This window comes from Artibeus jamaicensis, unplaced genomic scaffold (genome assembly GCF_021234435.1).
Source record: "Artibeus jamaicensis isolate MK-2021 breed Jamaican fruit bat unplaced genomic scaffold, CSHL_Jam_final scaffold_537, whole genome shotgun sequence".
In the NCBI taxonomy this organism is placed as follows: Eukaryota; Metazoa; Chordata; class Mammalia; order Chiroptera; family Phyllostomidae; genus Artibeus; species Artibeus jamaicensis.
In genome coordinates, this window is record NW_026522047.1 from 19497292 (window position 1) to 19520344 (window position 23053).

A 23053-nucleotide genomic window follows, 5' to 3' on the forward strand; every position below is an offset into this window, starting at 1 on the left:
CACTCTAAGAGTGTTTGTCTTAAACAGTTTGCCACCTGAAGTGCTCCAACTAGAACCTGTTGAGAAATGCAAATGAAATAAGGGGCTGGGGGGACTTCTCCCTGTCCCCACAGCTGATTGTCCTTGGAAGAAATCCTCCCAGCCCGACGTGTCCGATCTACAGAGACGTGGGTTTGGTTATTGCTGCTGCTGCTTGGTTGCAATACTACCATGGCTCTTCCTCGGAAAGAAATAGAGAATTTTAAATTCCAAATTCAGTTCAAAAAACATAATTATTCTCTCTCTCACATAGAAACATTTTGGAGGAGCCCTAATCACTATGAATTAAACTGAAACAATCATTTCACATAATAGAAAAAGCAAAAGCTGAAGGGGAACACTAACTGTGGTCCAATCTAACTGATTCTGACTTTATGGTAGTCTATGATGCACTTTCGGGGAACTGTTTTTAATACAAACATTTACTGTATTGAGAAATGTTTCTATTTTTATTGTACCTACATGTTTTATACATAAGGCACTGAAAAAAATCACCTTTGAAGACACCTGAAATGAATAGGGCGTTTGTTCCAAAGGTATCATGGGAGCTGATTTTTCTATGGTACAGTGACCTGAGTCGTCAACTTTTCACAAGCTTCTACACGAAAAAGGGAACATGATCAGTTCTCTGTTCTTCCTCCCCAAACAGTAATTCACTCCCACTGGACAGCCCTCTGCTCCCAACCCAAACCTTAGTCCATGGTGGAGGTATGGGGCTCTACCCACCACCGTCATCTGGCTCCTCTCAGCTCAGACAGACAGAGAAGGAAGGTCAGAGCCTGCTCATAGATGCCTCATCCTTAGAACAGAGCTTTAGGGGATGAGATAAATTCCCACAACAATTCAGATGATTCTAAAAACAATATCTGCTATTATACTCAATACTTCATTCCCAGCCACGTGTGTGTTTCAGGAGCCGTCATCTCTAGGCATCAGGGAGACCTTCAAGCAGGCAGAGAGAGAGCCAAGGTCAACCACAGCAAGTCAAAAGTCTACTGGAACAGCAGGAGATGCAGGCAGTCTTTAGAGCCACCTGCAGTAGAGGGAAATAGGACATGTGGCCTCTTCTCCACATGCTTCTGCCTCCCCACAATCTCTCCTTATGAATTCCTTCATGAAAACGTAATTGAAAGTCTGAGATTCCCTGCTTGAGAGAGCCATTCATCCTCACTTTACTGGCAGGCAGGATTACTATAATTTGAAGATGAAACCTATTCTTCTTATTATTATGCTTGATGCTCCTTGGACAGTTTTCATACCTACCCAGGGTTTCCCGCTTGAACTGGGCCCAGCCCCTCTTCTCACCAGTTACTGATTTCAAGACTTCTTCTTTTCTGCTGCGTCTTTCAGGAGACACTGGTAAGATTATGTCCATACCACACCTATGAGTGAGGAAGTAGACTCAAAACTTCTTGAGGGTCCCAGCCATCTCTGTTCCAGAGTAGGAGACAAAAGTTCCCAATTCAGCCTGTGGGCTAAGCCAATGTGCTTTGACTAAGTTTTACCAGAGAGCACAGCTATCAGTACCTGGCCCTCCTACTGATAACAGTGGTTTTTCCCTCCAAACAAGCAAGATTGGAAAAGCAGGGCTGAGATGCTAATCTTTGGTGACTCTCAATGATGCTGGACTCTGGGCATGTTCAGAATGCTAGGCCGTCAACTGTCAACCATGCAACCACACCGCCACTTAAGTGGAAACTCTCTTGAGCAGAACCCTTGCATGAGACAATAAGTAGTAGAAGGAAGACATCAAAACTCCACACTTAACAATGAAGAGGAAGTTCAAAATGCTTGGCAGTAGTCATATGGAAGGGGTCAACAGAGTGAAGAGACAGAGGAAAGTAGATATTCTAATGGCCATAGAAATAGTCGTAAGCCGGGAACGCTAAAGAAAACAAAGCATCAGGGCACAGGAGGCACCAAGGAACACAAAATGGTATCAGAAAAAAGAAATCAACAATGGAGGCAACTACTTGATCTAGACTTACCTACTTTTATTCTCCTCTTTTTTAAAAATATATTTTATTGATTATGCCATTACAATTGTTCTACTTCCCCGCTTCATTCCCCTCCACCCTGCACACCCCTCCTCCACCATTCCCCCCCTTTAGTTTATGACCACGTGTCACAAGTTCTTTAGATTCTATATTTCCCCTACTATTCTTGCCCTCCCCCCTATCTATTTTCTACCTACTGTCTATGCTACTTATTTTCTGTACCTTCTCCTCCCTTCTCCTCCTCCCATTCCCCTGTTGCTAACCCTCCATGTGATCTTCTCCTCTTAATACCAGTGGAAAGAATCCTGAAGAAGGCTAAATAACACATGACTTGCAGGTAAGTGTGTGAGTTGGGAGATGGTAGCATTTCCTAGGTAGCAGTTTTATGGTAGCTATTTTCCAAGACTTGTTCTTATCACAAAATTATGGCATGGCAGTGGAGGGAGGGGGATCATCAAGGAAGTTCGGGACAGTTCTCACTATTAACTACATGACCCTAGCATAAAGCAATTAGGTCATCCAACGAATGGACAGAGCTGGGGGGAGATACTGAACATTGTCAACTATAACCTCCAGCTTGCTACTCGGAGTGTGGTCAGAGGACCAGCAACATCAGCAACACCTAGAATTTACTAGAAATGCAATATCCCAACCTGTATTGATTCCACTTTGCTCAAGTAGAATGACCGCTGACAAACAAGGATAGGACAAACCCGGTCAGGAGAGAACTGAAGCACAAACCAAGGAAAGAAGTAATAAAGTTGAAGTTTGTCTTAGTTAAATTTTCTGGGCTCAGACAAATAATTTTCCAGATTCCTCTGTTCATCTGCTCTTGTTGAGAAACTAGAGAATGAATGGGATATGAGAATACTGGAGAATAGCAAATGAATTCATTTTTTTAAAAAAGAAAACAGTATAAAATTGCAAAGAATGGGCCAGTAAGTTTAATACCAGATTCTATTAACTATCAATTAGCTGGAATGTGAAGAATTAAAGAAAATAGTAGGAGTACAAAGAACCAAAATAAGTACAAAAAGAATGCCATGCCATCCTGAATATATTTCCTCTGTTTTAATTCAATTTATGGTTATTATTTTTTTTCTTTTACTAGATTGCTATGGCAGAAAATGATTTATGATATTTCTGAATTTCAGAAATTCTGAATTTCAGAAAGGTAATATTCAATGTTCTCATAAAACCTTTGTAAAAATGGAAAAGAAATATAGACTGATTGGGTGATCTTGGGTGACTGGGGATATAGTATCATTATTAGCTGAGATAGAAAACATAGGAGAGAAAGACTGGGGAGAGAAATACATAAATATTTCAATTTTGAGATATATGGGATATTCTAATGATGATACCCAGAAAGTAGTAAAGAGTTTGAGACAAGAGCTATAAATGTCTGAAAGGGAAGAAAAATCATTAGAAGGCAGGAAAAAAGAGAGATCTAAGAAGTGAATTCAGCATTGAACAAATATTTATTCATTTGTGTACTCATCACTTCAGTCAGTGTCAGATGCTTTATGTTCACTGGTCAGTAAAACAAAATTCTCTGTCCCCATTGAGCTTATATCCCAGTAGGAGAGACAGATAATGCTCACAGTACACAGTGTCATTACAGAATATGTTAGAAGATAGTAAGTCCTGTGGTAAAAAATAAGAATGGTACGGTGGTTAGGGAGTGCTAGCAGGGGTGGGAGGCACAGTTTTAAAGTGTGTCATGGCAGCCCTGGCTGGTGTGGCTCCATGGACTGAGTGCTGGCCTATGAACCAAAGGGTTACTTGTTCGATTCCCAGTCAGGACACATGCCTGGGTTGTGGGCCAGCTCCCAAGTTGGGATCATGCAAGAGATAGCCATGCACTGATGTTTCTCTCCGTCTCTTTCTCCTCTCTCCTCTCTTTCACTCACCTTTCTCCTCTCTCTAAAATTAAACAAATAAAATCTTTTTTAAAAAGTGAGTCATAGCAGATGTGGGTTATGGGAAAGGTAGTATGTCAGCTAATATCTGAGCCAAATCCAATGTTGAAATGTGAAAAGTTCACTTCTGAAGTTCTGCAATGATTAGTGTATAAGGTTGTACAGATGATTTCTCCAACCTGTGAGTATTAGGTGCTTATCCTCCATCATGGTAGTCACCACATTACTTTACCTCTAGGTTTTTCTCCCCTCTATACTCTAAATATCCTGAGGACAACTACTTTTCTTTGTAAGTTTGACAGACAACATAACATAGATGAAGAGAATAAAGAAGGGGTAGAGGAAAAAAAGGGGGAAAGGGATGAAAGGAGATCAGAATTGGGACCTCCAGGGTTTGCCCAGGGCTAGTCCTGCCATCCACGCTAAAAGGTCAGCCAGAGGGTGTGTGTGTGTCTGTGTGTGTGTATGGTAAGAGACCTTTCCTTTTGGTAAGAGCAGGAACTAACTTGGTTACGATTACAAAAATGAAGGCTGCACTTTCCTTTCCACACGTAGGGAAGGTCTGTAGTAAGAGGTAGTGGAGCCAGGCAGGGGTGAGCAGAGATTAAAAGGTAATGAAAGAAAAGCACATCCTGGAGACTTTACTGGAGTCTGAAGGTCTGAAGAATCAGTGGAGCCGGGATGTTAAACAGACATAAAGCGCAGGCGCCCACCCCACTCTACACCCTAGGAATCCCCACTTATGTGAGCAAATGGGTTTAAGTACCATTTTGCCTAAGCTAATTTGAATTACCATTCTAATGAAGACCTTGTAAACCATTATATACAAAAGTAGTTGAACAGAATTAAGGGGCTTAATCTAAAGAGTGAAAATTGGTAACAAGGGTGGCTTCAAGAAGCCAGAATCAGGACTAATAGGTACTGGCTCAGGGGAGATAAGTGTTGAGCTGCACACACAATTATCTGAAAACCAGAGCAGTCCTTAGAATGAAATGGGGTGGCACTTGAAGAGGTGCATTACCAATCCATAGAATTTTTAAGTAGACGCTATGTGGCACCGTGTTAAAGAGGAGATTCACCCTTTGGATAGACAGTTACAATAAAAAAAACTCCAAGTGTCCTAAAACTCCACAGGTCTATAATTCTCCCTAGACAGAACACACAGTAGAAATGTCACTGGAGAAATATTACCCATTATAAATCTATTTTCAAAAAGTGTTCATGCCAGGAATTGACCCAGAAAAAGAACTGTTCATAGATATCTAACAATAAATAAGCTAATATTCCCTAAAAGGTAAGAAAATTTCAGAAGAAACCAAAGGAAAGTTATGAGGTGGTGAATTGTAAAACTATTTTTGAGATAAAATAAGAGGGCTTGACTCTTTTCAGAGAAAAACAGTGATGGACAAATACAGTAATTTTAGAGATAGAAAGTATACCTTCAACTACCTACCTAAACCTCTAGGCTGAAATGTGAGCTTCATAATTAGATATACCAGTAAATGCACTACATTCCATTATATCAAAAAAGAGAAAATTTAGAATTGATAGTGCAGTTTTGCCTTCCAGGAACATGTTAGTGACTCGTGCTATGTACCTACCACCTTTTTAGCTCCTGCACACTACAGAGTAGGAAGGAGAAAGTATATAATTATTATTCATATACACATCTACATGAACTTCTGGGTGATTGACATCTTAAAGAATTTTTTAAAAATAAAAAAGAAAGAATTTGGAGGTTCTGAAAGGCACATTTTACTTCATAGATGGGATATTTAAATGACAACATCTTTATCATCCAGACTTGAAACAAATGAAATATTTAAAAGGTTAAATGTTGATGACCAGCCTGCAAGCATGTTACCACTAGAAATTTAATATTATGAATCAACAATAGAATTTTTTCTCTATGAATTAAAGGTCCATCAATTGTTGTATTCTACACTTGAAAAAGTCAGTCATTTAAAAAAGCAATTATGTGATTTAGAAGTTCAACAAAATAAAAATGTATCACTGAAGTCACATTATCTGCAAGGGATTAACAGCTAACTGCAGAAAGACTTAAAAAATAAGGTTTTATTAGAGGAATAAAGTAGGACATTTGAAAAAAACAGAGATATGCAATACAGTTAGAGTTACCAAACAAATTCAAGTGGGCCTCAAAGAAGACCGTTCATATAAAAAGACAATCTTTTCAAAAGGAAGTAAAGGTGAATGTCATGGTAATAGTACAGTGGATACTAATGAATATAGCTCCTAGCTCACAATTTTCATTAAGATATTGAAAGCAAGCCCAGCATGCATGAATGTATTACTTGTTCTACCTAATAATATAAACTACTTTTGATTCTTTACATTAAAGATATCAAATCAGAATAAGAGAAAAATGAGTTAGTCATAAAGAAGTTAATGAGAAGATTAAAAAGATAATGTTAGGAGAAGGTAATACTCCACTGCAAATTTCATTCAATCTTTAACTTTATCAAGGTTAAAAAAATCAACATGTACTGTAATTCATGTACCCATCACCTTTTTAAAAAATTAAAAATAAGCCCTGACTTGTGTGGCTCAGTGGGTTGGGTACTGTCCTGCAAAGCACAAGGTCAGTGGATTGAACCACAGCCAGGTCAAGGCACATGCCTGGGTTGTGGGTTTGGTCCCAGGTCAGGACAGGTATAAAGGGGCAACCAATCAGTGATCTTCTCTCATTTTGATGCTTCTGTTTATCCTTCCCTTCCCTGCTCTCTTAAATTAAATAAAGAAAATCTCTAAAAAAAACCTAAAATAGTTGTATCATTTGGCTTTAAATCTTTGTTTTAGAAGTTGTGCATTATGTGTTTCATTTTAAAATATATAAAACTCAAAAATATTCCTTTGACAATTCTAACTGAACTGAAATGGCTTGACTTTCTTTGAAATATTTAACATAGCCTTTCTTTCCCTTACAAAAGGTTTGAGGTTTTCTCAACCATATTCTAATCTTATGGATTTCTAATAATCTTCTGAAATTTATAGAGTTCTGATAATTTCAAAATTTACCATTCAAATTGAAATATTGAAGATATAGAAAATTTCATTCAGAAATCAAACAATTTTGTTGTATAAAAAATGTTCATCTATAAAAAGTATATCCTATAAATGTTGAGCAAGTGTGTATGAAATGTTTATAGAAGAATCAGAAAATCAAGACAATAGGATCATTTCTTTCTCATAAAAACAGACAAATATACATACAGAAACCCCAAAATAAAATCAAGTAACCACTGTGTGGAACTTACAACCCAGTAAATTCATCATCTTGTCCTGGATTTGAGCATTTTAATTCTTTAATAATGCCACTAATGAAAAGTCTCATGTTCATCATGTACAGAGAAACATGAGAGTTGTGCAATCAAATGTACCTATGCCATATGCTACCAGTCTTCCAAATTTTGAGATCTCTGCAGTTGAAAAAATCGGGAAGATGAACTAAAAAAATAGGAATGGGAAAACTTGCCTTTTAGCCTATGGCCATTAAAGATCAGAACAGAAATCATCATGACTGCCTTATCTACCACTATTTATCCATGTAAGGCAGCTGGTTCCATTCCCTCCAAGGGTAGGAATGGGGCACAAATCGGCAGTATTTCCTAATCAACTGCAGCAGCAGCATTTTTTAGTTGGATTAACTTAGCATGCACACCTTTAATAGCCAGTGACTGCCTCCTTAAAAAATACAGCTGAGTGGGCACATAAACCAGTCCTATTTGCCAACTGTAGAGGGCTCCCACAAAGCTTGTGGGTGTGTGTAAATGAATTCCATGACTTTTTTTTTTTCAGTAACTAAGAACAGAGAGGGGAAAAACAAACTCTCTTGTATACTGTACCTTGGCAGTGGTAAACTATGTGAGACATAGTTTTTATCCTTAAAATGCGAAAGTACTTTAAAACTGGCCAGTACCTCATTGAAGTTGACTGACAACTGATGAGAGGTTATAAAATACTCTGCCTCATGCAGACTCTGAGAAAGCCTCTAGCAGAAAGTATTTGAGAAATTCTTCTCTAACAAGAAAGTCCTGTAGGCCAAACTTCAGAGTCCCAACATTTGGATTCTGAAGTATCATGGAATTTCTACAATAGAAATGGTGTAGGATTTCAAATAAATAAGAAAAATCATAATATTATTCAATTTAAATATTTTCAATGAAATGTATGTATATAAAAACGACAAATCTATAGTTGTACATTGTTTACTACATATTGCTTTATTTTCCTTGTCTTACTTTTTTTAACACTCTCTCATTCCAGGATACTATTCCAATAACAAGTTTTACTAGGCCCATTGTTAGATACGCTAATTAATTGTTTCAATGTTCTTCTCTTCAGTAATCACCGGAGAGGCTCTTAAAATTTGTATAAAAACAGAATAAAAGCAGCATGATCGGGTGAGAAGAGAGTGAATTGAGGACTGGATTCTCCTAAGTTATTTTTTACTTTTGTGACCTGGAAGAAGTCACTAATCTTTTTGGATCTCTGTTTCCTTGAGTGAAATTGAAAAGGATTGAATCAAGTGATCTCTAAACTCCCTTCAACCATCATTCTCTAAAATATTTAAGATCTCCCTGCAAAAATTAGCTACATCTCTCTCTCCAACCCTGCCACAGCTCTTTATGCCTGCAACAGATGGTAGGCAGTACACAAAAATGCTCAGAATTCAGACTAGCTGGCTGGCTCCAGGAAAATAGCTATAATAAACACTCATCTTTCAGACTATACAATTTTTTATCGTTGAAAGGGCTGCACTAAATTTTAACTTAGTAACACCTACAAGGAAAACAATATTTCCCAATCAACCTAACCAGGTAAAGAACATTTACAGAAAAAGACTTCACACAAAGAGATAAGCTGCTTTTAACATAATCAAATACTTTGGAAAGTAATTTACATATGACAGTTACTATTTTTTTTCTTTAAAGCAAGTCATTTTGTGGGAAGGTTTTTGATAACAAATTCAATTTCTTTAATAGACATGGGTTATTCAGATTTTCTATTTATGGCTATATCAGTTTTGGTACATTGTCTGTTTTCCAAAGAATTGGTCCATTTCATTCTGGTTGTTGAATGCAGTTGACTTAAAGTTATTCATCTGTTCTCTTATTTTTTTAATGTCTATAGCATATAGAAGACCAAACCTATTTCATTTTCAATATTGGTAATTTGTGTTTTATCTCTTCTTTTTCTTACTCAGTTTTGTTAGGAGCTTGCAAATTTCATTAGTATTTTCAAAGAATCAACTTTTGGCTTCGCTAGTTTGCTTTCTTGCTTCATTTATATTTCGTTCCTTTCAGTTCTTATCATTATGATGAATTTCACAGGCTCATTTAAAAAAAAACATTCTACAGTTGTAGGATACAGCCTTCTGTAAATGTCAATTAGGTCAAATTAGTTGATAGTTTGCTCCAACCTGCTATATCATATTTTTTCTTTTTACTAATTTTATTACCAAGTAAGTACTAAAAGAAGCATGTAAAAATTTTGAGCAATAAGTATGGTGTTGTCCATTTTATTCTTTAGTCCTGTCTATTTTTGCTTTATTTATGCTGAAGCGTTATTAGTACAGTATATTCAGTATATTTAGTATAAATGTTGATGCAGTTAAGTTTTAGTCTACAATTTTCATATTTGTTTTTATTTACTCCTGTCGGTCCTCTTTTCCTGTCCTCTTTGGGTTGAACAAATAGTAGTTCTTGTTACTTTTTATATTAGTGGTTGCTCTGGGAATTACAATCTGCATTATTAAGTTATATCAGACACTGCTTAGAATTAGTATCATTACACGTAAAATGAAAGAAACTGACAAGAGTATAACTCCATTTCTTTTGCAATTATCATTAGATATATATTTGCATCTCCCTAACTTAGAAGTTATATAATAACATTATAAATTTGTCTTAAATGGTTGATTTTAAAGAAAATTTTAAAATATATTTTATTTTCTATTAATCATCATGTATTTTTAAATTCAGTATTATTTCTTCTATATATTCAAATTTCTATCAGATGTCACTTCCTTTCAGAATGAAGAGCTTCCTTTAACATGTTAAAATTGGTTGTTAATAAATTCTCATTCTTTTAACTTAGCTGAAAATGTCTATTTTCAACCTTAATATTATTGGATACCTTCATTAACTATAGAATTATCAGTTAATATTATTTCTTTCATCACTTTACATACATAATTTCATTGTCTTCTGTTTTCATCATTTCTGATGAGAAGATATCTATCATTCCTAGAAATGTCACCCTCTGTAAAATGTGTATTTCTCCTTTCTAGCTATTCCCAAGTTTTGGGTTTGTTTTTTCTTGCCTTCAATTTTCAGCTCTTAGACTAAGATGTGCCTGCCCGTGGGATTTTGTTTTTTGCATTTATCTTGTTTATAATATGATGATCTTCCTGCATTTGTCAAGATTTTTTTGGCAAATTTGAAGACAATTCAGCCCTTATTTCTTCAGCTACTTTTTCTGTTTTTCTGCTTCTGAGACTCCAATTGACAGCTGGTAGGCCCCTTGATTTTAACTTGCAGATCACGCAGGCTCTGCTCATTTTTCTCAATTATTGTTTCTTCTCCTGATTAGACCCTATTGATCTATAAGGTTACTTATTTTTCTATTGTTTTCTCTAGTATGTTGTTGTTCAAACCATCCAATGAAATCGTCATATCAGGTATTACAGTTCTCAGTCTAGAATTTCCACTTGATTTCTTAAAATAGCTTCCTATTTCTGCACTGGGATACTCTGTTATTATGAACATCTTTTCCTTTAAATTCTTGAACACATATAATAGCTGCTTTAAAGTACTTGTCTACTAATTCCAATAACTGGGAATAATTTTTTTGATGTAAGTAAGATTTCCCTGTTTTTTAATATGTCTAGCATGTTATCTATTATATACGTAACACTGTACATTGTGGAGATTCTGCATTCTGTTCTTGTCCATGAAGAATTGTTGACTTTTTAAAAATATTCTAGGAGGTGACTAAATTACTGGTTTTATCATCTTAAAATTGTTGAACCTTGGTTTCATGCTTTTGTTATAATGAAGCAGTTTGTTTTGTTTTTAGTACTAAGTCAGTTTTCTTAGTCCTGGAACATAATCTTCACTTCTTAGGTGTTGGCCATCTAAGATTTCCATGGATAAAACTGCATGTTTACTAAGTCCCTGTCACTAAAATAGAATATTTGTTTACTGGATACTTAAATAACTATATTGCATGTTTCATGATCATACTTGGCCTAGATTTACCATGGAGTGCAATTCCACAATACCAACCTTAGAATTGAATGGATGTTAAAATTCACTTTTTCTCGAATGTTAGGAAATTAATATAGTGTGTATACTACACAGCATATAACACTCAAGCAGGGTCTGGGGCAGTATTCTCTTATCAAATACATTAACATTAATTAGTTAATATAATTAATATTCATATATATGCAAAACATGAATGTTTTGTTTCTCACTTCTTCACATGAAGTGAGAAATGTAAAAACTTATTGATCATAATTACCTGTCACTTCAGGTCAGATTTCGTCACTAAGAGTTTTGGCACAGCCTTCGTTTTGGCATCAACTTTTATTTCCTGGAACTTTCTGGATTTTGGAATTGTGGATGAGAGATTATGGCCCTTATATAGCGACACATTTTCAGTAATTGAGAGGAGGACTAAAGAAGGATGTCAAGCAAGAACAGGTAGCCCGAATAGTATATGTAAATGAAGCTGTATTTACTAAGGAGTTAGATCTCCAAACTAGTCGAGTTGACAAATTTCAGTCTCTGAGGTTTACTCTTTCACTGTTTTCATCCCTAGGCCTGGCACAGTTCCTTGCACCTAGTCAGCACTCAAATATAATTTGATAAATTAATGAATTAATACATTACCAGTGAATAAGAAAACACCAGTGTGAAACCTGTCCCTTATAGAAACTTCACTGTTAAGTTTCTACAGTTCCTTCTCTCCATCTTACTCTCCAATCTATCTCACAAAGTCTGTCATTTTTCACAAAAGTTACTTGACAAATTTGCTGTATAAAGTAGCAAAGCAATCTTAAGAATCCCTCATAGAGTCACTGAAATGTGTTCTACCGTAGTGAATCACAGTACCCAGTTTCTAATAAATGAAACACCATGGAGTATTGTTCACACTGCTTTTCCTACATGTGACAGAGTGAACCTTAGCCTAATCTATTGAATGATCACTAATACACTTGAAAAAAGGAAAGTTGTTATTTCTCCTTGGCTTAGCCAACTTAGAACATTGAAAAAGATACATTACAAACCTACACTTCTTTAATCTTAGAGACCAGATAAGACCGAAAACATGCACATTAATATATACTTTACTGCTATAGTAGAAAAAATGTACCTGGGTTCTGGCTTTGGTTCGGGCTTGAAAGCTAGTTTCTCTCTTTTCATAAAGCCTTTCTAGAATAAGAGAAAGAAGAGTTGACATAAGTAGAAAAAATATCATAGTCTACAAAAATTTAATCTTATTGATGTTCTGTTACATTATCAAAGGGAGAAGGAACCAGTCCATGATAATATATATTATCAGCCTAGACAACAATATAAATTTGTAAGTATACTCAGAGGACAATGATTCCTGAACTGCCTCCAGCAACTTCTGTTACCCAAGAACACAATTCCTCCTGATCATCTCAGTGGGCCAATACACATGCAATCTAATTCAAATGAGAATTTATTTCTTTACTTATTTGTTTACTGTCTTATACAAAAGATTTAAGGTAGCTTACCAAATATACAGTACATGAAAAAAAGAAAATCAAGCTCAAGGGAAAATAGGTATAGAACAATAATGTCAAACACTTTCTGATATTTCTTGACGTGTCACACAGATTTGACTGTCAAATTTTTAGCTATAAAAGTGTTATTGATTGAACTGTGTTCCTCCAAAATGCATATGTTGAAGCCCTAATCAGTAGTATGACTATGTTTGGAGATAAAGCCTTTCAGGAAGTAATTAAGGTTAAATGAGGCCATAAAGGTGAGGCCCTCTCCAATCATATTGGTGGCCTTGTTAGAAGAGGAAGAGATACCAGGGCCACACATGCACAGCGGAAAGGCCACCTGAACACACAGAAACCAGCAAGCATCTTGGTAAGCCAAGGAGAGAGTCCTCTGGAGAAACCAACTTTCCCGGCATCTTGATCTTGAACTTCGAGCCTCGGAAACTCTGAAAAAATTAATTGCTGTTGTGTATGCCACATGATCTGTGGTAGTTAACGATGGAAGGCCTGGCAAATAACGCACAGGCAACAAAGAAAACATAGTAGTTCTAACATTTACAATGTCTGTAACTGAAGCAAAAATGGGTTCTTCAAAAGAAGCCTGGTGTAAAATAATGGTCACCTTCAAGAGCACCTCTTCAACAATCACACCAGAGTGTCTAATGTGGACTTTTTATGCAGTCCTTCTGTATCAGTCAACAGTAGAAAAACTCAGGAATATAATCCTGCAAGACTTCAGAATCACTTGGCCATTGCATTTCTGGTTATTTAGCATAATCTAAAGGTTAAACTGATACCTAGAGGCATTAAAGCACTGCATACCCACTTTGTAATCTGTCATGACAATTAGTTTGCACAGAACAGCTTTTGAGAAAATGGTCTTGAATAAGAGGAATTTGAGGTGATCTTGATAACACAGTGAAAGGTTAATGCATTTTAGGTTGTTGGTGCTGCCCTCTCCCTCAAGAGTCTATCAGCAGTCAGGGACAGAAAGTGTCTTGGCTCTTGAGATGAGGTGTGCTCATGTGCCACAACAGAAATGCCTACTTTAGTTCTGCTTTTTAAGTTTCAAAGATACTTTTAACCACTATTTGAGAACTGAAGTCAAAGAAGGCTCTGATATAAAATCCTAGGACGTATAATGGATTGACATAAATATGAAATGTGAAAGAAAATTGTGTTCAGATTGCAAAAATACTCAGTATTGAGACATAGAGTGATTGTCTTAAATATTTTACACAAATCATAAATTCTTCATTCTGTCTGATACTGCACTCTCAAATGCCATCTAACTTATTTATGTTAATTTGTATTTCATGCCATTTATTTTTAAGACCAAAGAGTAACTTTTCTTCTATAGTTATGTTAGAATGCAATAATAACCTTGAGAATTAGTTTACATAATCTCTCAAGTATATGTTATTTTTAGAGTTCCCTGATCATGTTTTTTAAAGTAAACAATGATTCTAAAGAATAAAATTGTATGCTTTAATATTTATGTGCAACATGTAGACAATAATAAAACATGGAGCAGGACCTATATTTTAATTATTGCTCTCAAGATATTTCATGATATGTATTCATGGCTACAAAATTAACTTTTAACCTATATATTTCATACATTTGCACACAGCAATGTGCTTGGCCTGGCACACACTGCCCTATGTGATACTACTATTTATACTTGCCAGCTAATTTTTTAACTGCTTCCTTCTTGGCCAGACTAACAGTACTAGCAGGCTATTCATCATGAAGGGCGGGTGTCACCTATGAAGGCTGCTAACTAAGTAAAAGAAACTCAGACAAACATCCAGGGGGATTTTTCTTACCAAGATGTTCTCTGATTTTTGCCAGTTTCTCTCTCACGACTGCATTGTCTTCACAACCTCCATTGTGTTTCTTTCTCCCTACCTGATTTAGGAACTTTTTCCTTCTCTCCTCTTTGCAAAGTCAACAGCAGTCCTGCATCTTGGGTCTATCTCATTCTTAGCTTCCTACACACTTACATATTCGAATCTCAAGTGCATTCTGTTTTAATGTCTCAACTCCATTCTCCCTCAAAAATCTCAACTGCAACAAGCTTCTCTCTTTTTAAATGTCTTTATTGCTTTTAGAGGGACAGAGACATCAATTTGCTGTCCCACTTATTTATGCATTCATTGGTTGATTCTTGTATGTACCCTGACCGAGGATCAAACCCACAACCTTGGTATATAGGAATGATGTTCCAACCAACTGAGCTACCCGGCCACCTGCTTCTTTAAACTTCTTAAAGATCCTCGTCTCTCCATGACAATGCATTTAAAGTGACACATTCTAAATACCTGAATAAACGTATAAATCATTTATCAGACCTTGTGTCAAAATTTTCAAATTTTTAACAACCCATGTGGATTTACTCCAAAGTACTTTTCAGACTCCTTTCCTCAATATCTTTTCTCAAATTCCACAACTTAACTGGTACCAGGCTAGTTCTGATAATTTACACAATATTATCACACCTCAAGTTTTGTTTTACAAGCAGCTGTCTAATCCATCCATTCCTCTCTTCTTTCCAAATCTCATAGAATTATTTTTTCCTTTTGATAATTCTGCTAATGTCTTTCACCATTGAATGATTAATTTTTTGCATTGATAAATGATAGATGAACTATTTGAGAAAGCCTTGCATTTTCTTCTAAATGCTACATATTTTCTATACTGTATTCTTGGTGTGAAATTTTGGAATATGTTTGTTATAAAAAAGTAACCTACAAATGGCATATTACACCCCCAGCACTTACAGTCAAAATCAGAGGGTATTTTCTAAGTAGCAAAGAATTCCATAATTTTTAACAGGTTTGTGACCCTACTAGAAACATATATAAACACACCAAGTAAGATGAAAGGTTTATTTTTAAATAGGTCATTGTAAAGAGAAAATTATTAGCATATACACATAAAAATACAAATTTCACATTAAAACATGAGAAATAAACTGAAATGCTTTTCCTGCCAGGCTTGAGCACCTCCTGTGAAAGAGCAGTGAACTGCTGCCCTCCTCACACTGCTGCTGATTCTTGTAGAAGAAATGGTTTAAATGGGAAACTGTTGATGACCTGCAGGCATGCAAAACCAGGGGGCACCAAACACCCCAGTGTGGGATTTTTCATGGGTCAGGATCTTTGCACTGAATTCTGGAGCTCCCAAAAGCACACACAAACCACAGGAGGATTTTCGAGACTTAGAGCCACTTCTCAGAAGTTATAGCAGGCCAGGGGAACCCGTGACTTGCCCCAATCTCACTCACAGAGCCAGAGAAGATTCCATTTTGAAAGGTGGTCTCTAGTGTGGTGTTTCCTTTACATTTCCTAAGAGAAGTGGGGGATCCCAAAGTTACTGTGGGTCACCCTGTAATGGCTGTGGCCTCAATAAACCATTCAACTTTCAGATGAGGGGAGACTGAACAAGGCAACCCAACATACCACAGGTTGTTCATTTATGTCACTAGACAAAGTTTCTTTACTCCGAGAGAAATCACAACTAAGAATTCCCTCTTTGATATGTAGGAATTTAAGCATAACAGAGGAGACAATCGAAAGTCTGATGAGAAGGGAGCTGGAGAGAGAAATTTCCACCCCAGTGTAAGTTCCTCTGAGGGTTGAAACCCATTTGTAAAAGATGTAAGAAGGCTGCTGTTTCCAGAAATATGATCATAGTGACAAAATCACAGCACAATACCATAGTAAGTGCTAAAGACAAAAGTGGAAGATATTTTACATGCATGGCTGAGCTGATGGGAAAGTAACAGAATTCTTCCCAGGACAAAGACAACAACAAGAAATTTTGAATTCACTATTGCATGAGCCTGGGAGACTGCCTTTGCCTTGGGGATTGCATGGTAATTTCAGACAACCTAAAGCCTGGGTTTTAATGAACTACATGCCCTCAAGTTTGGAGACAAACACTGGCACTCAGAATGTGAAGGAACATCAGAGTTGAGAACACCTCAATAAAAGCTGTGTACTGGAAGTACAGTAGAGTCCTTAGAGTATAAGCCAGAATTTAAAATTTTCCCTGGACAGAGAAAGAAATTAGGAAAAAGAAAAAGAGATACCATGAAACCCTAGTAAGTTTGATAACAACACTTCATTCACATGGATCTAGAGACTCAATTTGTACTACCTGGAATGCCCGACAACCACCTCCCCAAAAGAAAGGCAAAAAATTAAAATAAAGTGGTTCCCGGTTAGTAGTGCCATAGAGTACTGGATAAAAGCAATTACCCATCATTTTCAGAAGAACGCAGTTTAAACCCAAAGAATCCACAATAAAATACCAAGAAAAATGAGATCACAATCAGAAAAGTCATTAAACATAACAAAATGAGCAGTCGAGGATTCAAAAGAAGTAACACACTAAACATTCAGAACCTCAAAGACAAATGACTGTAATTATACAGAATCTAAAATAAGACCTGCAAAGTGTAAAACAAGATCTGCAGAATGTAATGTAATGTAATGTAATGTTTCTATATGTTTAGAGAAATATATGAAAGGAACCAAAATTGTCAAGATTGACTCAACTGACTTGGAAAGTAACAACTAGACATTCTAAAATAAAATATAGATAACTAAAACTGGAAACTCGATGAGTAGCAAATGAAAAGACAGACATAGAAATGAAAAGAAACATAATCTATAAGGTAAATCAGGAAAAAAGAATTGGGATGCATCAATAAGAGACAAAGAGATGACACATTTAAAAAAGAGGAGAAAAGGGAATGGCAATGAAATGGAAGACTTACATATGTCTAAGAAGAGTTTTATAAAATGTTTTCAATACAGTTTATATAGAAAAAAGGAAGATAGTATCTGCAGAAATTTTTTTCAGAATGCAGAAAGACACTGATTTTTATCTTTAGGAAAACTAAGAAAAACAAAGCAGAATAAATAAAAACAAAACCATACTATACCCCTCATAATAAAACAGCAGGACAATAACGAAAAAAAATCTTTAGAAGCAGACAGAGGTCCGACAAAAATTACTTTTAATGGAAAATCAAGTGAACAAACATCTGATTTTTCAACAGTAATGGTGGTAGCCAGAAAACAGGACAATGATGAGTTCAAAATGCTGAGGATGTGTGTTTAAAATGGAGAAAAATACACTGTAAGTTGAACTTTTCTCCCAGCTGAGCCTTACTTCTAAAGGATGTATATGGCTCAAAAGGAAAATCATTCTATAGGTCTGTGATGCTATACATAATAGCAGATACATTGGGAAGCATATAGTAAACCTAAACAAGCAATGAAGCATAAAACAACATGATTTTGTCTAATATTTGAGATTAAAAAATAAGAGAGAACTAAACTCTGGTAGTTAAGGCAATCTAAGGTTTCTGTATGGAGTAGAAAGAGGGTAAAGATAACTAAGATAAATGTATATATTTAAAACTATAGGTTAACCGCCTATAAAAAGTAAAGACAAGAATAGAAATGCCAAACTAGTATTTAAAAAAACCTAGTGCAATGCCAAACTACCACCAGAAAAAAATGGAAAAAGGGGAAATATGTCAATTTATTTCCAATAAAGACAACAAATGAGCAAAAAGTGTGGGGAGGGGGGAGTGGGACAAAATAGAAAGAACAGATGTAAAGCACAAAATAAAAGAGGCAGAATGCATCTAAGTACTTTTTTAATACAAATGTATGATGTTCACATAGAAGAAATCATAGTGGCCTAGTAATATATGAAAAAAAATCTTTTTGTCAGGGAAATGTGAATTAAAATCCCAAAGAGATATTTTATACCTGCCACATTGGCAAAGGTTAAAATTTTGATCAATACAGCGTTGTCAAGTGTCTGAAGCAATGGGGACTCTCATAACTGCTGCTGGGCACAGGAAACTGTTGGCTATTGCCTGGAAAAGCCGGACACACGCCCACTGGCCAGCACATCCATTTTGCTCCGGGCAGCTTGTGGCTAGAGGCCATCCATTATTCACTAGTCGAGTTACCGAACTCCCATTGTTCAGGCCCTGCCCACCTCCCTCCAAGGCTGAGGGGGTCAGTATCCCCGGATCTACCTGATCCCAGCAACAGGATGTGAGGCTCATGCTGACACTGGGAAGTCTTCCCCCAGAGAAACTCTTGCACCTCTATTTCAGGAGATGCAAGAATGTAGTAGAGTTGTTCTAAAAAGGAAATAACTAAAAAGAAAAGTCAAATGCCTCTCAGCAACTAGGTAAATTAAATTGTAATACAATCATTTAATGGGATGCTGTGCATCAATGAAAATAAATGAACTACAGGGGGTGAAGATTGAAGGATCTCAAAAGTACACTGCTGAGCAAAAAGAGAGAGAAGACATTACGATTCCATACACATGAAGTTAAACACAAGTAAACGTAAACAAAACACTAATTAGGGATGTGGATGGGTGCCCTAGAATTATAAAGGAAAGTAAAGAAACCAAATTAGGTGGACTGGTTTCCTCAGGATATGAAAGGAAGGAATAGACACCACAGAACTCCATTTCTTAAGTTTTGTGTTTCATTATTATTCTTTAAGATATAGATTTGTTGACAGATGCGCATATGCATAATATAGTGGTTTGTGTAGACCCTATGTACATATAGAAATGTAAAAAACAATACAGGAGAAAAAAATTATTGAGCTTTAGCTGAGTGTCTCTCCTCTCGAGGAAGATAAGAGTGGCAGCATCTCAGGAGCCGGTGGGTTTCTCAGATGCAGTACAGCTGCCTAGGAGGTCACATGCCTTCAGTCTCCTGTGGTTTGTGTGCGTTCTTGGAAACTCTAAAATGCAAGGCCAAGCAGTTGAACAGATGCCGCATGTATGAACTTTTAAAATGTATAAAGCTGCGAATTCATATGGCTGATATTTTTCAATCAGCTGGAATTAAAAGTTTAAATGGAGGAGTTTTTGTTTTACAATTTAGGGGCATTTCATTATGTTGTGTTCATAGTGATGTGGAAGCTGATGCTTAATCATACGTGAGGGGCTTATTTCATTTTTAATGTATTTTCCACTTTGGGTTTAAGGTAACCTCCCAAGTCATAAATTTATTATCAAACACTTCAGTAATAAACTCAACAGTATTTTAAAATTTTGAATTCAATCCTTTGCATGTTCAAGATTTGTCTGGATGTGAAATGCTTATAAATCGTGAGTTTATCATTATGAGATTTGTTTTAACCAATAATTAGAATCTAGTTTGTGCTTTATGTGCATCTTCTTGTGTGTTCACCAAGTCTGTGCCAAAACAGATACTTTAATTACCCCTTTTCCTAAGGAGGTTAAGGAGTTTAATATCTTTCTATTGATCATACAAGTGGAGTTGCTGGGGTTCAAACTGATTTCGGTTTCATGTAGCAGGTGAAATTGATGATACAGACAGGAGATTTTTAATCTACGAAAATAATCAGAAAACAGGGAACAAAATAGTATTGGGGTTTATGTTAGACATTTAACTGTTTGAGATTTATAAATTTGTTTTCTACTTTTGTTTCTTTAGAAAAGATCCAGTGATTTTGTAGAAAGTCAGGAGGACTTAATCATAATGGGATTTAGAAATGCCCGTCAATGCATCAGGGTCAAAGGGCGCCCCCATGCCAGCTACAACTTGACTATCACTCCTTTTTTGGAAGACTTTTATAAGGAATTAAATAAAACAGTGCTCCTCAAACTGCAATGTGCTTATAAATCACTAAGATATGACTTCCAGAGGCTCGGGATATACTTAGATGGATATATCAGCTTTTCGACATTGTCCAGATTAATCCATTTGAGTATAAAAGCTTTATTATCAAAATCTATGGCATATTATCCCAGGCCAGTTTTGACATTCATTACCTGAGACTGCTTCTGATATCTTTGATTGGTTATTATCTCACTGCTCAACTTCCACAGGAAAACACATTCTTATCTGACCACATGACTCTGTGGAGTATCTGCACTTTAGGTATATATCTGAAAAAACAATTACCTGTATACATTGTCTCTTTATCAGAAGTTCACTGAACAAGCAAAATGATGAGAAATTATCTAAAACAGTGCTCTTCAAACTTTAATATGCATATAAATAATTATTGATCTTCAAATACAGATCCTGACTCAATAAATTTGAAGTGAGGCCTGAGATTCTACATTGATAACAAGTTCCCAGATGATAGCAATGCTGCTGACTGATGGAGTGGGGAGTCCCTGAAGAATATTCCCCTCATCCCCAAGATGCCCTAAAATCTATCTCTGATCTAAACTAAACCTGCAGAGAACTGAACACTAGGACCATGTTATTTCCACATTACCTCCTCCACAACAACCCACACCTCTGAAGTCCTCCAACTCCTGGAAAAGTGCTTTCACCAAATTTTGCTTTGGTCTTATGATTAAAACAAGTGTCAGTATATACAGCTGACCTTTTAATAGCACAGGTTTGAACTTGCGTGGGTCTACTTATACACACATCTTTTTCAATAAAAACTGTAAATGGATTTTCTCATCCTCAGATTTTCTTAATAATGTTTTCTTTTCCCTAGCTTAATTTATTCTAAGAATACAGTATATGAGGCCTGTTCAGAAAATATCCAGCCATGCAATATGAAAAACAGAGACATCTCTTGAATAAGACACAGGAAACATTGTACATAGGACAATGACATCTCAGTCCCCTTCAAAGTAGGTGTCTTGAGTCCAGTTCTCCCACTGTGTTTTCCTGAATCTCATTGATGATCTGAAATCTCTTCCCTCTTAAACATGACTTTAGTTTGGGGAAAAGGCAGAAGTCTCAGGGCACTAAATCTGGGCTGTAAGGGGGCTGAGTCACCTGGGTGATTTGATGTTTCACCAAAAAACTGCATTGGATTTGATACACAAGTGGGTGCTGATGAAGCTGCCAATCACCACTTGCCCATACCTGCGGCCTTCTGAATCATTGGAATAGTTTCCACAGAGTGATGTTCAAGCTTAATGCAAAATTTGATGCAGATTCATTGCTCTGCTCGCTCAGTCATTTTGAATATGGCGGCTACATAGTACACATTCTCACTCGGTGGTGTCTACTGCCCTCACTGACTAGTACAATGAGGTCATTGTTCACACATGCACATTCCAGTCCACTCTCCTTGGCTGCCAGGTTACATCAATGTCACTCAAACTGGCCTCGTTATATTAAGAACAGCTGGACTTTTTCCAGACAGACCTTATATAATACATGTAATATACAAAATATATGTTAATCAACTGTTTAAATTAGTAAAGCTTCTGGTAAACCATAGGCTATTAGTAGTTAAGTGTGGGGGTAGTAAGAAGTTGTATACAGGTTTTCAAATGCTCAGGGGTTGGAGTATCTAACCCCCCACATTGTTCAAGGGCCAACTGTAATATGTTAACAACATTTTGTGAAAATATATTTTGAGTAAATAATGTCCACCACTTATGTTATAGTACCATCTTCATAATAATCTGCTTGGTACATTTTTCTGGCTTGCTTTTATTTTATAAAAATACCTATATAAAGTGACTATTATGTTTTTTTACTAGCTGCTAAATTTGGGGTTTACTTATTAATAACATATAGTGTACCAAATTATGAATTTTGTGTACCTACCTAAATCTTAACTTTATTTTTCCAGGTCTCCTTTTTTATAACCCTGGTATCTTTACATTTAACATATCATGCTGTAAATGTTTTTATAGACCATCATAAGTTCTTCATGGAAGAAGTTTAATGAATTCATTAACAATTTGATAAAAGTATTAATTATAGCCATAATTAATTATATGTATATAATTACATAAAGTACTATAATTGACTTTTACTATAATCATACTATGCGAAGCCCACTTCATATATAATTATCTAATTTTAGTTGGTTATTGGTTTGTTTCTTTCTTTGAGTATTTTTTTTCCTGAGGTAGAATCAGTGAAAACTATGTAAAAATCCAAAACCAACACTTCTTTGGAGGCTGATTTAACAATATATCATAAAAAATTAAGAAAAAAAGGGGGAAGCACATCGAGAATTTGACTGTAAGAAACTTATCCTAAGAAAATTGAAAATATACATAAATATTTGACTACAAATACAGCATACCATATTATATTAAAGCTTTGTTCAATGGCTAAAATAACTAAAAATGAGCTATATCCAAAAAGTAAATATTGCTGTTATTAATTTAATGATACAAATTTATATTAATAAAAAAAGATGTTTAAAATGTATTTTGGAGAGAAAAAATAAGGTTATAAAGCATTTGTTGTTATAATAACTTGAACAATAATAAAATGTGGAATAAATCATTATGGT

At 35.8% G+C, this 23053-nt stretch overlaps 1 protein-coding gene across 1 annotated transcript in view; it reads right to left on the reverse strand.

Moving 5' to 3' along the window:
• Positions 1 to 23053, reverse strand: part of IQCM (IQ motif containing M) — a gene marked incomplete at its 5' end in the record, with an annotated part of 244196 nt that overhangs the window by 127393 nt on the left and 93750 nt on the right. Inside the window, one exon of the mRNA XM_053658216.1 lies at positions 12362 to 12420. Coding sequence (XP_053514191.1) covers positions 12362 to 12420 — 59 coding nt within the window. The remainder of the gene's footprint in view (positions 1 to 12361; positions 12421 to 23053) is intronic.